Source organism: Equus caballus, chromosome 15, assembly GCF_041296265.1.
Source record: "Equus caballus isolate H_3958 breed thoroughbred chromosome 15, TB-T2T, whole genome shotgun sequence".
Classification (NCBI taxonomy): domain Eukaryota; kingdom Metazoa; phylum Chordata; class Mammalia; order Perissodactyla; family Equidae; genus Equus; species Equus caballus.
The window spans coordinates 66926552-66944127 of NC_091698.1; the positions used below are offsets into that span (position 1 = coordinate 66926552).

Genomic DNA, 17576 nt, shown 5'->3' on the forward strand with positions numbered 1-17576 from the left:
TTATATACAATATTTTCTGGATCTGACCCAACATGGTCATCTTGATTAAAAACATATCAAATTTGACCTCACAGCCACTCTGGTTAACAATGGAGATGCCATTTAAATGCTGTTAGAGCAGTTAGATTGAATTTAGACAAGATAGGGAGATGCACTAGAATAGTTAAGTGAAACAATAGAGGATCCTCAAATAAATAAGGAAATGTGGCCTATGGTAGAAAATATTTTTTATTTTGTGCTAACCACAGTTATTTGATATGGACCATTGCCTACTATTAATGGTGTTAGCAAAAGTTTACAGAAGACATAAACAGATCTAAGTTTGCCTATTTCAATTTTTGAATAATTTTAAATAACTTTTTAAATTTTTAGAGAAAATGATTTTTCTAAATAGAAAGATACTAAATGTGACTTATACAACAAAAGTGATATTCCAATAAGATAAAAGAACATTGGAACAAGGAAAGAAAACTGTTTGCATGATTATGAAGATGCTCATATATAAAAATATGCCTATAGGGGCCGGCCCCATGGCCAAGTGGTTAAGTTTGTGCACTCTGCTTTGGTAGTCTGGGGTTTCCCAGTTTGGATCCTGGGCACAGATCTACATACCACTCATCAAGCCATGCTGTGGCAGCATCCCACATAGAAGAGATAGAATGACCTACAACTAGGGTATACAACTATGTATTGGGGTTTTGGGAAGAAAAAAAAAAAAGAGGAAGATTGGCAACAGATGTTAGCTCAGGGCCAACTTCTTCACAAAAAAAAAAAAAGCATACTTAAAAAATATATATATATATATTACACACATATATATAGATATATACATGCTATTTTCTGTGCATTCTAGATAGAGGTATGGTCTCCTATGATGGGAAATTTGAAAAAATTGAACCACATATTTTTCTTGTTGTTTTTCTTTATGATATCTAAGCATTGAAAATATTGAAAGAACTTAACACTGTATGGATATAGATATTGCTTAAAGGCTGGTGGGGAAACAATCACAATGCAAATTGTAGAATTTATTTGATAAAATTAAAATTTTGTATTATTTTCTGTGGTAATGATCATTATTGCAATCCCATTAAAATGTTTGAAATTAATATGTAAAATTCATGGTTCATTTCCAAATATAAATGTTGAGAAATTTTGCTAACAATTCTGGTTGCTACTGCCTCAGCTGAATAAAACTTTTCCAATTTTATTGAAACAAATTTTTAAAACATCTGATATTAAGGAATTATTTTTTCATGTGACAATAGTACTAAGGTTAATTTTTTAGGAAATCCTTTTTTCTAGAGATGCATATTGATATATTCACGGATAGCATGATATCTAGGATTTGCATCAAAATAATTGGGTTTAGAGAGTTGGGGAGTATAGATGAAGCAAGCTCAACCAAGGGTTAACAATTGTTGAAGCTGGATGATAGGTACATGGAGTTTTTTATCCTCTATGTTTGTAAATGTTTGAAATTTTCCGTAATAAAAAGATAAAAAACTAATAAGTACGTTGATTCAAGAAACGTTGTATATCTTGTCATTAGTGTCAACAGAACACAAATTATGTGGATTATAACAATATGATTGGTGATTTACCTGAAAAAAAGAAAAAGAAAACACATAAATATATGATAATTAATGAATTATGTACTTTATCTTATTACTCATCCAAACATCACCAGTCCATCCACAGAATACCCAAATGTACGATAATAATTAAGTTCAGTCATTTTTGCTGTTTAGCTGACTTTCAGTCATATAAAAGCCATTGCTTTATACAATTAAAAATGTTTTGTCATAATAAAGGTATATTTATCAAGGAAGGTGAATGGAATACATTTATTTAATGGTTTTTTAGCTTGATATATAATTTTTAATGATTTAGACGTACATAGTCCTCCACTTGTACTCTTGTCCTAGGTACTGCAAATGTCAGGGACAAGCATGTTCTTAGAATTTCTACTTTATTCTTAATTTTAACAACTAAGACTGTTTGGGAGTGGATACTTAGAATAATGCTTGTCTTCAACTTATAATTGTCTTCCCAAAAATATTTTAGAAAAATACTGTATGATTTTGCAGAACATCACAAATGGGGCTCAGATGTCTCCGAGCACTTTACCCAAGGCAGGAATCATGTGTGTTCATAGTTGTGTTGAAGCTCTGCCCCTCTCCACAGACCAGTGACCAAAACAGCCATCATCTCTTTAGCAAGAATAGATGACATCAAGTTACAATCCTTTCAGGGAAGACCTCAGGGGTGGTTTGAGATAACCGGTCATCCACATCAAGGATGTTCTATAGATGGTTCTGTTTATAACCCCAGCCTCTTGTCCAACACAAATATTAGGCTTTAGGCCAATTTGTGTAGAGAGAGAGTTTGAGATCCCCTATCTTTTATTTGACGGAAACATTTAGCTTCCCATTTCCTTTGCATCCCATCTCCAAACTAGAAAATGAAAAGCAGGCAGAGGGTTAAGATAATTATCTGGACAACAGTTAGTCCAGATAACCAACTAGCAATTAGTTTGTTTTGTTTAAACTATTCATATATTCCTACCCAAAAGTCCTTTTTCTGCTTGAATTAGCTGTGTGATAACTCAAATCTCCACATGGAGCACAATTTTCTGACTCTTGAAGAAACTAGTTATCTCCAATAGAGTACATTCATACCATATCTCTCCAATTCTAAGACACTTTTAAATGTAAGATTGTAGTAACTACTTTTTTAGGAGAAAAAAAGAAAAAGACTAAAATTAATTCCAATTTCAGAAATATTGAAATGGTTGGGGAAGAGAGGAGTATGTATGTCTTAGAATTGAGAAAACCTTAAAATACGATTTTTAAAAGTATACTTTAAAATTAAGAGCATTATTATAATTCTTATGGGAAGCTGCGCGGGAGTAACGAGAGTTAGAGCACAGTGTACATGTGGGTCATTATGTAGGAACAGTGTGGCAGCCCTCAGCTCTGGTCATAAAGGCATGGCCTGAGAGCATGAGGACCTACCAGGAAGGACACCAAGAGTGGGGAAAAGTGGTCTTGAAACAGTCATGGGTCATGCAGGGGTGGGGCCTAAAGACACATTACATCGGAAACTCGCCTATGGCTGGTCCTGCCTCCAAATAATCCTAAATAAACCTACAAGAGGTTGTTAAGGTGAGCCCTCACTTCTGCAACTTCTTCCCTTAGCTTATTGTCAAAACCTAACCACCAGGTGAAGCAGAAGACCTTTCAGTTAGCCTGCTTGAGAAATAGGGCTGAGTGTTCTGCCTCCTGGAACATTTAAAATTGTATGTAGTCACATTTTAGCGTAATGTTAAAATATTTTTAATTCTATGTGTTAAGAAATGCAAAATGTTTTGAGACTAAATACCAGAGGGAATAGTCATTAGGTGTTACTGTGTTTACCCAATAATTGACTCCTTTCCTATAAAGGATGAACCTCTGTTTCAGAATGGAAAAATAAATTAAACAGAAAACAAATTCCCTACCGAAAGGTCATATGAGCTCTTTGTAACCAGGAATGAGGTATTACAGCAAGTTTACTGAGCACCTGGTATTTAGTTCAGGTGGCTTGCTTCACTCTGTAAATGCCAATAACTAGCATTTGTAAGTCTCAACTATTATAATGGTCACTTTCATATAATAATCACATCCTGACTCTCTGAAGGGAAAAAACAACACAAAAATTGTGAACACGATGTGACTAAACAGGGAAAATAAAGATCCTTTAACAGTGTGGGAACAGTGTTTGAAAACAGAGGGTAGCAAAGGAGAAGAGGCATTTTGGACCTTGGCAGTTTTGATTCTGTCTTCATCCCTTCCTGAGTCTAGGTGGGTACAAACTGCTACGAAATCTATTTAACGTGTCTGTTTTCCTCATCCCCAACTCCTTCTTTCCAGGTAAGGAGAACACTTTGGTTTTTATGTGTTGTTCTATTTCTTAAGTCCTGGCGAAGAGGATATCAGATGGTAACCAAAGGAATTACCTCCTTCATTCCTTGAGCTCCTACTACATGCCAGGCACTGTGCTGGGCATCGTGGAACCAAAAATGACTACGGTAAAGTCCCTGCTCTTCACTAGCTCTGATGTGGTGGGGAAGAGCGGTCAGAGATTGGGACCAGACAAATAAACTAATCAATAGGCTACTGGGTGTTGATTACAGGTAGAGAGTACCAAACAGGATTATTTCATCAGCCTGTGGTGTCTTGGGTGGGGGAAGATGGGGCAGCAGTGGTGTACTGGAAGGCCTTCCTGGGAAGAAAAGACAGAACTGAAAATCCTAACCAAAGGGTAAGAATCGGCCAGATGAAGTGCAGCAAAGGAATGCACAAGAGCCTTCTTGGCAGAGGGGACAAGGATAAAATTGGCAGAAATTGGCGAGTCATTAGGTGGGGGCTGGGTCAAAAAGAGAAAGATGAGCAGATAGCAGCTGCAGAGGCACAGGCCGAGCAGTCAAAATCAGGTTTCAATCAGCTCTTTCTTCTGTCAGCTTTGCTTTGGCTAATGTCCCCTCCTCTTGATAAGTCATCTCTTCATCCTGACCCAGGTCATGACTTCTAACCTGGTTCCAGTAAAGAACAGGCCAGTAGCTAATTTCACCCTGCTGGGTTTGGCACTTTGGCAAGTCACCATATTTCAAGCTTCCTCCCTGCTCCTCGTCCCTGACATTCATTCCTGTTAAACTCCTTCATTCTGTGCATTTTGCTGCTTGTTTGGCTGGTGTTCCAGATGCCTAACACTCAGTTAAATTAAGCTTACTTTTCTACTTATTGATCTTCCTTTGCTAGAAAGAATACACTTACTCAAAATAAAAGCTCTCTTAGTTTTTGTTTTTGTAATGATTTCCAAAGAAATAGCCAAGAGCCAAGGGCTAAGGGCCAAGAAAGCCAATAATGATAATAGCTATGAAAATGGACTTTTGTTGGTTGCTTCCTCAGCATCTTAGCCCTGCTTTCTCTCCTCCACAGTACTTTTATTTTCATTTCAGGAATCCACCCCTCCCCATGCAGCCCATGTGCTTCCAGAGAAGCTGACCCTCTCCCTGGTTAGTTTAAGCCAACCATCACATTCCATCTTCCTATGCACAGTTTTTGGATTTAAGCAAGTGAATATCAGGATGCTTGCTGGACTGCTGGAAGTCAGGCTCTGTAGACGTGGACGAGGGAACATGTACTTTTTGGACCTATTGGCAGGCATCTTGTGATCATGAGAATTGCTAGCTTTAGGAAAAGCTGGCATTACAGAAGGCAGAGTGGAAAGATGGAAAGAAACTGAGCTCTTAGTGAAATGGCTGAGTCTGTAGTAACTGACGACTTAGAGAAACAGTCCTTAGTGACTCAAACTAACCCAAAGCCTGCCCTACCTCTGAACTTTTCAATTTCATGATCCAGTACATTTCCTTATTGTTTAAAGCAGTTTGAGTTGTGCTTTTTTGCTACTGTCAATATAAAATATTCTATGCTATACAGCTACTATTTGTTGAGAGCCTCTATGCACCAAGCATCGTAATGGATGTTCCACAAAGACTAATTCTCACAACCATATTTTTTTCTTTTTAAAAAATTGTGGTAAAACATACATAACATAAAATTTCCCATTTTAACCATTTTTAAGTGTACAATTCAATGGCACAATGTTGTGCAACTATCTCCACTATCTACTTCCAATCACAACCATAGTTTGAGGTGGGCATTAATATCCTCATTTTACCGCAAAGGAAACTGAGACTTACAGAGGTGCATTACCCAAATCAGACCACCAGTTACTGGTACAGCCAGGATTTAAACCCAAGTCTATCTGACTGCAAAGCCCATGTTTTTTTTTACTTCATTATAGTGCCAAATTAAATTACCAAGCAAGGAAACAGGAAATCTTGGTCAAATTACCAGCCCAGGTCCACGACATAGATTAGAACCTTGGGAGGAGCAGGTCCAGCAAACAGGAAACGAGGCAAGGAACATAAAGTGATCAGAATCCAGTCATCAAAGGTAGGACACTAGAGGTTGGAGTCAAGGGGAACAGGGGAAACATTTAGGTTCAAGAAGTCGGGCTTGAAAGGGGGCTCATCAGTGGAGACTTCAGGAAGATCTAGTTGTATTTGCTCACTCTACTGTTTGTAGGTGAACAATCCTTGCCCTGCCCACTTCCCAAAAGGATTCTGACCTGAAGACTAATAACAAACTATATTTTAAAACAAAAATACCCTCAATTTTATGTTAAGCATTCATTAAAATAAGTCTCATAATAAAGTTGATCTGTATCAAGAAGGAGACATACCCTGTGTTGGGACCTGGCCCTTTAAGTGAAGTCTGTAATGACTAGAAAGCTCTATTACCTTCTTGTTAGAACAAGATGGATTCCAAGTAAGGCTCCCTAAAAAAAAAAAAATTACAAGCTTCTATGCTAAAAGCTATCCACCTTTGATGAGTATCACTTAATTGTTTACTTTTTAACTAAGGGTTTTTAACTAGGGTTATTAGAAGTCTAGAGGGTGTTTAATCTGTTGATCTGTTTGTTTTCAAAAGTCTGACTCCTTTCATTTGTGATCCTAGGTAAGTAGTAGCTTGGAGGGTTTTACTTACACAAAAGGATCGGTTCCCTAATTTTCAATTTCCGTAAGTGTAAATTTCTACAGTGTCAGAGGCTGTCTTGAAATGGAGGAGGGGAAGTAATGAGAATGGATTGGGTAAGACTCCTCAATGTTTTCACACTCCAAAACCTGGACCTCCACACCAAGGCCCCTTCTCCCACTGTGTAAAGAACATAAATACTAACATTTTCTCAACAATTATTTTATATGTAAATCTAAATGCTTAATGATTCACTGCACACCGAATAGAAATATGACAAGGGTAGGAGCCCCACAGAGCCAATGTCATTTGACATGGTTGACACATGTATGAGGCGATCACCCTTCTCCCTCTAGAACAGCGCTTGGGGAGTGAATGTCCATCATACATGTGGACAGTCTGTTTGGCAATATAACTTTTTCAAAAATTAAACATAGAAAACTGAATTTTGTTTCTTTTTTTAAAAAAAGAAATTGCTTTTGTATGTCTTTTTTAATAGACTTCATTTCTTTAGAGCAGTTTTAGGTTTACAGCAAAATTGAGGAGAAAGGACAGATATTTCCCAGATATCCCCTGTCCCTACATATGCATAGCCTCCCCCATCATCAACATTCTCCACCAGAGTGGTACATTTGTTACAAGTGATGAACCTACACCAACAAATCATTATCACTCAAAGTCCCTGGTTTACATTAGGATTCACTCTTGGTGTTGTACATTCTATATGTTTGGACAAATATACAATGACATGAATTCACCATTATAGTACCATACAGAGTAGTTTCACTTCCATAAAAGTCCTCTGTGCTCTGCCTATTCAGCCCTCTCTCCTCCCTAACCCATGGCAACCATGGATCTTTGTACCATCTCCATAGTTTTGCTTTTTCCAAAATGTCATATAGTTAGAATCACACAGTATGTAGTCTTTTCAGATTGGCTTCTTTCACTTAGTAATATGCATTTCTGGTTCCTCCATGTCTTTTCATGGCTTGATAGCTCATTTCTTTTTAGCGTTGAATAATACTCCATTGTCTGGATGTACCATAGTTCATTTTTCCATTTACCTACTGAAGAACATCTTGGTTGCCTCCAAGTTTTGGCAATTATGAACAAAGCTGCTATAAACATCTGTGTTCAGGTTTTTGTGTAGATATAGGTTTTAAATTCCTTTGGGTAAATACCAGGGAGCATGATTGCTGGATCATATGGTAAGAGCATATTTAGTTTTGTAAGAAATCGCCAACTGTCTTCCAAAGTAGCTGTAACCATTTTGCCATTCCCACCAGCAACGAACAAGATTTTCTGTTGCTCCATATGCTCACCAGAATTTGGTGTTGTCATTGTTCTGGATTTTGGCCGTTCTATTAGTGGTGCAGTGGGTCTCCCTATCTTTTCAGTTTTTACCCTTGTCCTCCTCTCCACTCCCACCACTCTTTGCAATAGACTATCTTTTCAGAAGAAGCCATGGAATTGGAGAGCTGTGCAGTAGGTGGCCCAAACTAAGCAACATTAGACAGGCAATAGAGAGAAAGACTAAGAAAGTACTGGCTCATGTCATGTGGGAGCCCTGGGAAAAGGAGTAATCTGGCACTTCTTCAAATCAATATTCTTTAAATAGCTGAGGGCAGAGAGAAATTCATTTTCTATTAATATAAAATGTATAGCTCTTTATGGTTAAAATAAAGAATTTATTATATGCATTGAATATAACAATATTTCTACTTATTTGGAATTGTCTTTCATTTCACATTTTTCATATCACTTATAACTTGAACAGCAATAGTTACTCACCAGGCATAGTGGTAAATTACAGCTACAAAATCTTGCTCAAAATATATTTACAAGTTCTTTGGTGTTTTCTAGTTTATATGTCACAAAAACAGTCCTAACTTTTCTGAAGTTCTTGTTTTTTCTTCATTTTTCTTTTGGAAATTTCTGAGCTAGACAACCTCTTGTAAGACATGCTCATGTCTTTAAAATGTAGAAAATAACCATCCTTACCCCCAAAATAGTGTTAGAAATTTGGGTAGAATTCCAAACTCAAATCCTACCCTACCACTTCTGCTGACCGGCTTACCTGAGGGAGTATGCACACCTGTATCTATGCCCCAACGAGAAATCCAGTACCATTTTATTAGGAAGCAGGTAAATGTGCAAACTTAAAGTGAAGCCTCGGTCAAGGCTGGGTAGAGGCCAGGAGGTCCAAGTGAGACCTTTTGATTTTCCAATCCCAAATCTAAATCCTGTGACCCCTTCAAGTGTGCTTGAGGAGAAAAGAGTAAGAGTGAGGATAAGAGTAAGACTCATGTTCTCAGGTATTAATAGGTAAGCATAAGTCCACCTACCTGACCAGGTGCCAGGACAGAGTTGGCCTGCCAGACCCACAGAGTTGGGAACTGAAATGGGAGAGGAGGAGGATTAGGCCTCCTTACCAGAGGTAGCCCACCTACTTCCAACTCCCCCTTGATTTGCTTACTACATGGAGAGAATTATGTGCAAAACCACCCACAGCTCCTAGGGGTAGCAAATGAAAAAGCAGGCATTGGACCTGTAAGAAAGAAAAGTGAGTGTCTTTCAATGTCATGATCCCTCCCTCTAGAGAATGTCCCCAGAGTCTCTGACCAGACTAGTCACTTCTTCCATATGGAGCATCTAACAAGAGGGTAGGTAGAGGCAAAAGCTTGGGTGGAAGTTTCTCCCTTCACGAGCTCTGGCAGAAATGCAGGAAGAGAAGCTGAACAATCCCCATATACCCCATTATTTATTCTCTCTTTAACAACTGGGCTTAATAATCAAACCTTTGTTCATCCAGGATTGTCCAATTGCGAGAGATTAGCAGCTCCCTCAGTTATTACCACCGCTCCTCACCGTAAATCCCTGGGACCCCTGAGAGTTGAGCTGGTCCTCCTAAGAGTTTCTGCAATGGGTTGTAACAGGTTATTAGTCAATTTAACTTCATGGCCACATTGCACCCTAGGCCAAATATTCACTTCCTAGTTTATTTCCCATCTGAAATCATGCCTAGTCATATTGTCCAAAATTGGTCAACAAAATTACTTTTAAAAGTCAAAATGAAACAACAAAGAATGGCTGAAAATGGAACAATGTGAAGCCCTTCCCATTATTAAATTACCAGAGAAATTCAAGTCCAAAATGGGTCCCTCTTCCTACTGTAAACTTTTTGAACTCCAAAGACCTTAAAGTCCAATTACTCTTCTCTCTAGTTTTCTGATCTTTTCAGTCCTTTTCAGAGGATTCTAAGAGTAATCCCCTCACCCTTGCCAGAGATTAATTCAAGAATAGGCATAGGGCCCAATTAGGTACAAAGAGACACAAGGAGGTTTTCAGTGGTAGCATCTCCAATGCCTAGATTACATCCAAATCTTCCTTCTTTCTCTTGGTACCCTTCTCACGTTTTGAACACTTTTATTTCCATTTTCCTTTGGAGTGTTTCTGGCCTGGAAGTCCAGTGTTAAATTAAGCTTGGCCTCTGTCGAGTGACATAGGTTCCTCTTCCGTGTGCGAACACAGCATTCCACATTTACAGCAGGCAACCCTACAGTCCATGCTGAGAGCCTTGCAGCTGATCTTCCCTGGGTATTTGTCCATCTCCAACAGGATCCCAAGACTTTTTAAACTTTATGACACAGCTGCTGCCACTGTTTCCTGCTCTAGAGCTCCTTAAGTCTATTAACCTTGCTTCCAAGATCCTCTTTTCTTAAATCTATCTTAGCTGGGTTATCACTTTCAACAGATTCCTGAATCTGAACCTTCTGTTGATTCTTCCAAAGGCCATAATCTCAAGACCATAGAGGGGTCTAATATGTCCTCCACTAAAGTCCCACTTCCTTTAGCTTTCAGATTCTCCAGTCCTTGAGTAACTTGTGCTACTTCCTGTATTACTTTCTGCCCTTAATTTCTCTGCTCCTCTTCCATTTCTATCATTCCTACTCCTTTCAAGGAGGCCCAAGTGAGTTTTTAAATTTTAACCTGCTACTTAAATGCATCCAATTCTTCCACAAACACAGATAAACCTCCAACTGCTGTCTTCTTTCTTTCTTATTTTTTCTTTCTAGGCCTATGTGTTTGTTTCCTGACCTTCTCCTTAGACTCTCTCTTGAGAGGCTCCCATAGTGAAACTATCTCAGAATATTCTCCATCTGCCACAAGATCTTCGGTTCAAATATCACTTAAGTAGAGAAATTCTGCACAAGAGGTCTTCCCCCATCAGTTTCAACCTATGTCTGATCTCTACCTATTGTTGTTGTGCCCAACTCCTTCCTCTGGTGCCGTGTTCCCTGTACCTTTCTAATACCATTTATTTTCTAGGCATATTCCCTTACAACAAGAACCATACCTGCTTCCCTACATACATAGTCTGTGTAATTTTGAAAATCATCAAGTAAGGCATGAAATAACACCGACACCAGCAGCAATAAAAATAATGGCTAACACTTTACTGAGCCCCTATATGCAGCAAACACTGTTTAAAGCATTTAAGGTATTAATTTGCTTAATCCTCACAACAATCCTGAGAAATGAGGATCTATTATCGCCCCCATTTTACAGATGCAGAAACTCAAGCACAGAGAGGGTAAGTAATTTGTGGAAGGTCAGACAGCCAGTAAGTGGCTGAGCTCCCTCTTGGTTTTCCATTCTCACTTTTGGCCACACTTCAGTCACCTACCAGTCCTTCCATAATATAATACACCTTTATTTTTTGGCCTAGTCTTCTCTCAATGCTTGGAAATTGAATTCTGCTTTTAAACAGCAAAAATAAAGAGTTACAACTGTCTATCATAGCCCATCCTAAATCTTGAACATAATTAATTTCTTTTAACACTGCTATTCCTCTATTATTCCACAGGGAAAGGTATTAAAGTTCGTTTCCATAATTCTTTAAAGATAACCTCTATTGTGAGTATCATTGGATTGCGTGCTTACCAGGTTTTCCCACATATACATTAAATTTAAATCCTTAGTTGCAAGTTAATTTTCAAGGCCTAACTGATAAAATATTATCTGCGCATGTACTAAAGAATGAATTTTTGCAGCTTAGTGAGATAAGTCATTCATACTCTAACAAGGATATTTTAAACAGAACTGGTTATTCCTTCAGGAAAACCATATTCAGATCAAACTAATTTCCTAAACGACATAAAGAGAGTGAGCAGCTTTGAGGTGCCTTATGTAACTGACTGAGTGCTGATGGCTTAGGACTAGATGATGGAATGACAGAGAAAAGGGAAACTGAATCTTTGAAATGGTAAAAATTATCATTTAAAAAATCACAGTAAATATCACCTGCCAGGTATTAAAATGATTAAAGGGCTTATTTTTTCCACACTTCTATTGTGATAGCCTTTATAAACAAATAATTTTAAGTACACTAACCTGTTAAGCACCAGTAATTAGTTGAGAAAAAAACAAACACAAATGTTCTTGAAGAAAGAGCAAACCCTGAGGGAATTTAGTCCTCTGGAATTATGTGAAGCGTATACTGAAAGTATTCTGGGAGACCCCTACCCCAAAATAACAATCCCCTTTAAATTTTTCTCCTGTTTTCTCTCACACATAATTTCTATGACAGCTAATTGACGGGATTATTTGCTAACACAGGTGGACCTGGCAATGCATAAAACCAGATGTAATATTTTGGGTTTTCACCGGGAGAATTAAGAGTCTGTAATACCTGTGAATGGAAGGGGCACTGGACTGGCAGGCAGTAACTTTGCTACTAAGTAGTTAGGGGACGTGGTTTTGTCACCTCACCTCTTTGAACTTTAGTTTCCCAGTCAAGTATAGAAATGAGAATTAAATGATCTCTAAGGCTGATTCTAACAAATCCCAAGCTCCACAATTTTAAGATGGGTTTGAACACCTTTGCACAAAGAAGTCTCTAACATTTAATCTCAAAACATAAACTAAAAATATGTAGGAGCCAGTGATATGGAGATATGATAATATTTTTCAATATTTCCCAATAGATATTCCATTATTGTTAAACTAGTTTCTCTCTTGCACTCCATTCACCATCATGGCTCCACAACAGGGAGCAGAGCATATGCCATCACAAGAATGAAGAGGATATAGTACATAAGGAAAGCTCCTGATATACAAGAAGGAGAAAAATCCATCTCTTGTAGCCCTGAGAGATGATGGAAAGAAGAAAAGGGGACAAGGAAGAGGTAATCAGACTCAGTATGCTCACCTTCCGTCCCTTCTCATGGTGGCAACTAGAACTGGAGGTACAGAGTTGAAGTATTCATATAGATATGGGGAAATCCAAGAAAATTGGGGATAGTATGCTTCTCTGGGCATCCTGTGAAAGGCTGAGCCCTCTAGGAATTCTGCTTTCAGCTTGACAGCATGTTCAGTATGACATGGGGAGAATAACGCAACATTGATGGAGGGAAGTGGCTCAATAAATGAGCGCAAAGCAAGGCTCCTGGCTCTGCACGGCCTACATGTGGTATTCGGGGAACCTAGAAGTTCCCACACATCTCAGTGAGAAGAGAGAGCGGCACTGTGAGAATCAATGGACCTGCAGGGACCCGGGGTCAGTACAAAGGTTGCAGTGTATAGGGCAAATGGCTCAGGTATGGACTTCTGCAAAGGAACTACAGAGGAACCAGCATGACATCTCAAAAGGACAGAAATGACCAGTTTTACCACTGAGGCTAGCAGTCCTGCTTTCAACCCATACCAGCCACTCCATACCAGAGGACAACACAAGGCCGGGCACGCATGGCTCAGGGCCCTTCCCTGATGCCATGTAAGCCTCTCATCCCTCAGGGCTGCTACCAGCCTACCTGTCACTGTGTGAATTAGAAAAAGGCACTCCCTTTCTCAAGATACGTTACTTCCATCTATCAGAAAATTGTCATAATATATTGGTTTTGTTAGAACAAGGCATCTTACTGCTACACGCCAGAGAACTCTTGTAATAAACCCAGAAACCCAGGATGCCAAAGATGTGAAAGACATCCCATCTATGCCTTAAACAGCAACCCTCGACCCCCATACATAACTTGGAATGAGAGAGAGGTAGAGAAATAAAATCTGACTCAGCATGGTAAAAAAGAAAAGAGATAATGTGGAGACTCAAGGAGGCTAAAAATTACAGAAAATAAACAAGCTATGTTTTCTTTGTACATCTGACTTAAATCTTCAATTCTGCCATACCAAAATGCAAATTTTTTAGGCCCAAGACTTTAACTTTTATTTTTTTGGTATTTCCCACAGCAGCTTACATAGTAACGCAAACACAGGAGGAACCAATAAGTGCTTGCTGAATAAAAAAGTAAATTTTTAGAAAAATCAGAATTAAGGATCCACTTATAATAAGTATAACAGCATGTAATTTTCCTTTTTCCCCCTACATTTATTTGAACCACATCTAAACTTCTACCCATTTGCACCTAGCTAACATCCATAAAAATGTGCAGTTCTTTAGTTATTTTCTAACAGCCCTCCTCCTCAAATATTTTTTTGAGAAGGAAACTTAGATGTAAGTTTCTCCATTTTCAGGACGAAAGAGAGATCATCTCAAAATTATAGAATTTTAAAAAATTGAAGACAGGACTATGTAGTGCAAAATAAGTTCTTATTAAACGGTGGGGGGACCCTGATATCTGGAAAGGTAAAGTATTTTGCCTAGAGTCACATATCAAATCAGGGACTCAAACACCCTACACAATACTGGCTCTCCTTGCCCCTCTCCTTCCTCTCAAAAGACACACTTTTCTCCCTCTCAGCTTTGATTTTATTTAAATCATATTCTGTAACGGTTTAATTATCTACATCAAACCTAAGACAGCAACTGATCAACTCAAGCGAGAGAGAAATCACCCAAAGGTCTGAAAACCAGGAATCAGGTAAACTGCCAGTTTTACCACGTCCACAAAAAGATAAACAAAAGAACGGGAGGAATTGAGAAAGGGTACTTTTTCAGTCATCACAACAGCAGCTAGGGAATAAAAACGCGTTTTCCTTGGGGAGAGATTATGATGAGGGAACCAGATACAGATACAAACGACAATTCCTCCTGGGGTTTTTTCTCTTCCTTTGAGTTTGTGGGATCTAAAAAAAAATTACTTTTAAATCACAATCACAACCTCAACGCATTTACTTCTCTCCTTTTCTCACCTATTATTTCCCGGAACATTTTACATAGACTACGTCTCCAAAAAGTAAACCGACCAAAGGTCTATCGCCTACTGACCAAAAAACCTTTTCAAGACTTAGATGACTCCTTTTAGACGACGGTTAGGAACCGACTCCAAACTTGAGTTATCAAGCTCAAAGCTCCGTAAAGTGGATCTCCAAGGTTTGCACATACCCTCAGCTTGGCTAAAGGGCACAGAATCTCTAGCGCTCCCTACAGCTCAGACTTTGAACCTACCTACCACAGAAAACCAAATTACCAAAGATCGGCTCCCTCGCTCCACTTTTTTTTTTTCTGCTTAAAAAATCGGGTGTGGGGGGGAGGCTCAAACGGCGAACCGAAGGATTAATCACTTCTCCCCATTACATCAGCAGCCCCCACCCTTTCCTCCGAGCACCTCTTCTCCTAGAATCGTCTCTACGCACTAGCGCTCTCTTGGCCCACCCCCTGCTCTATTATATGCCCCGATACCTCCCTATTATCACCCGCCCCACCACACTCCCCTTTTCCACCTTCCCCCTCCTTGGCGGGGGAGGGAGGAAACCCGAGAGAGGAAACAGGGCGTTGAAGGAAGGGACTTCGCGATAAGAGCGGAGGCCCCATTGGCCCGAAGGTTGTACGGTCGCCTCCCATTGGCTGCTTGGCCGGAATCCCCGCCCCCCCGTCTTCCCCGCCCATTCTCCCCTCCCCCCGCCGGCCCGCGGCCCTCCCCCGCGCCCCTGGCCAGCCCCGCGGCGGGGAGGGACCGACTGGGCGAGTGGAGGCTCCGGCGGTGTCCATGGCTCCTCCTGCCACGGAGCAGCAGCAGAAGCAGCGGCGACGGGGCTGAGGAGGAGGAGGAGAAAAGGTTCCTTTAAGGAGGAGGAACGACGACGCCTCTTTTTCCCCCTATCTCCTCCCTTCACACTCATTTCCCCTTCGCCGAGGAGAGAAGGGGGGGAGGAGAGAGAAGAGGCCGAAGAAAGAGAGAAAAAATTCCTCTCAGAAATCTCTTTCAGGGGGTGTGGGGGGAGGAAGAGGAAAAAAAAAAAGAGCCGGGCGCCCCCTGCTCCCTCCCTCCCTCCCTCCTCTCCCTCTCTTCTCCTCCTTCTCCCTTCCTCACCCGCCCGCCCACTCCCCCCGCCGCCGGAGACGCCGCTCGGGAGTCGGCGGGACCGGGGTCTGTCTCCTCAGCCGCCGACGCCGCGCTTCGCCTCGGGAGCCCCAGGCGGGCGGACGCCCTTTCTTTCTTCCTCTCGCTCTGCCCGTCTTTCTGTCTCTGTCCCTCGCGGCCGCCCCGCCCGGCGGCCTCGGCCTTCCCCGTGCGTCAGGCCCGCCCGCCCGGCCTCGCTCGGGCTCCGGCTGTTTCCGCGGGCCTTTCTCTCGACTCGGGGTCTCGCTCGCCCCCTCCGCCCTTACCATCTCCCCGGGCCCTCGCCCCCTCTCCTCCTCCCCCCTCCCCACCCCCTGCTCCGGCCCGGGAGCTCGCTGTGCGTGTGCGCGCGTGTGTGTGTGTCCCTCCGCCAACGCCGCCACCTCAGCCCGGCAAATGAACTCCGTCCGAGCCGCCAACCGGAGACCCAGGCGAGTGTCGCGGCCGCGCCCGGTGCAGCAACAGCAGCAGCAGCCCCCGCAGCAGCCGCCGCCGCAGCCGCCCCAGCAGCAGCCGCCGCAGCAGCAGCCTCCACCGCCGCCGCAGCAGCAGCAGCAGCCGCCTCCGCCGCCACCGCCGCCTCCGCCGCTGCCCCAGGAGCGGAACAACGCCGGCGAGCGGGGTAAGGCCGCGCTCCCTCCCTGCCGCCCGCCGCCTCGGGCGCCCGGCCGGCTGGGACCCGCGGGGAGGGAGGCCGGGGCGGGTGGGGGCGGCCTGTGCGCTCCGGGGGTGGGAGACGGAGGCAGAGCGGAGGCGGGTCCCCGGTGCCGCAGTGTCAGCCCGGCCCGGCCGGCAGGAAAAGCCGCGGCTTCCCCACTCGCCCGGGCTCCCGCTCAGGCCGCGCTTTGTTTGGTTTCGGGGGCTCGGCATTCTCTACCCCCACCCATCCCTGTGGCTTCTCGGCTCGCTCACGGACCCTGCAGGAGTGTGTTGGTGCCTGGGGGGAAGGCGGAGGGCGCATTTCGCCCCTTTTCTGCTGTCTTCTACGGTTTAGCCTCCCCCTTCCTTATAGAAGGTGGGGGAACGCCTGGGAGTGATCGGCGGTGGGGCTGGCTGGGGAACTTGTTTTCCCCCTGTTCTCTGTTAGCCTCCCCCTTCCTGGGAGGAGGGGGAGAGGGGGAATCCGAGTGGTCTGTGGTGTTGGCCGGGGAACTTGTTTCCCCCGCCCCCCCTTCCAAGTCACGGGGTAGGGGGAGCCGCGACTCCTCTCCCAACCCCACAATGTTTGCTGCGTAGTTTGGCTTTAGTTACAGAACCCTTGGGAAGGACCTGTTAAATCAAGACCTTTAAATAAATAAATATAGAATCCATCGGCCATTTCCAGCCCCCTCCCTCGCGTGCAGTGCAGTTACCCTTCCGCTCTATCGATACCCCTCTCGCCTGTCCTCCCCTAGCGAACCCTTGCGCCGCCGTGCCACCCTCCATCTCCTGGTGGGGTTTGAACTCCCTTCCTTAGAACAGGCCCCTTGGGGGGAGTGAGTGAGTGTGTGTGTGTGTGTGTGTCCAAGGCCTAGTGAAATGTGTCATTTGGACCCAACTGTGCGGCTCTGTCTGGTAACCACCATTGTCTAAGGGCTGAGGCTCCCGGGGGTTGGATTCTTGCTTTAGCAAAAATAATATTCAGTTCTGCTTTGATGATGTGGTTATTTTGGGAGGTTTATTAGGTGGGGTGTTGCACCTTGGTCTCCAAACG

The 17576-nt window shown here is 42.4% G+C and overlaps 1 protein-coding gene and 1 long non-coding RNA gene across 4 annotated transcripts in view; one reads left to right on the forward strand and one right to left on the reverse strand.

The window, feature by feature from the left end:
- Positions 1 to 1010: 1010 nt before the first annotated feature.
- LOC106781742 (uncharacterized) lies at positions 1011 to 15284 on the reverse strand. Of its 2 annotated transcripts, XR_011426082.1 has the most exons (4): positions 12796 to 15284; positions 9383 to 9501; positions 8930 to 8980; positions 1011 to 1604 (listed from the first exon to the last, which is right to left on the reverse strand). It is a non-coding gene; the product is annotated as an uncharacterized lncRNA (long non-coding RNA). The 2 variants fall into 2 exon arrangements; XR_002800170.2 differs by lacking the exons at positions 1011 to 1604; positions 12796 to 15284 and adding an exon at positions 7031 to 8202 and having other exon boundaries at positions 9383 to 11764.
- A 130-nt stretch (positions 15285 to 15414) lies between these two features.
- FBXO11 (F-box protein 11) overlaps positions 15415 to 17576 on the forward strand; it is an 89254-nt gene continuing 87092 nt past the window's right edge. The window contains exon 1 of one of the 2 annotated variants that reach the window (XM_001498271.7): positions 15415 to 16505. In XM_001498271.7, coding sequence (XP_001498321.6) covers positions 16280 to 16505 — 226 coding nt within the window. In that variant the 5' untranslated portion in view covers positions 15415 to 16279. The remainder of the gene's footprint in view (positions 16506 to 17576) is intronic. The other variant, XM_005599993.4, reaches the window with a different exon arrangement.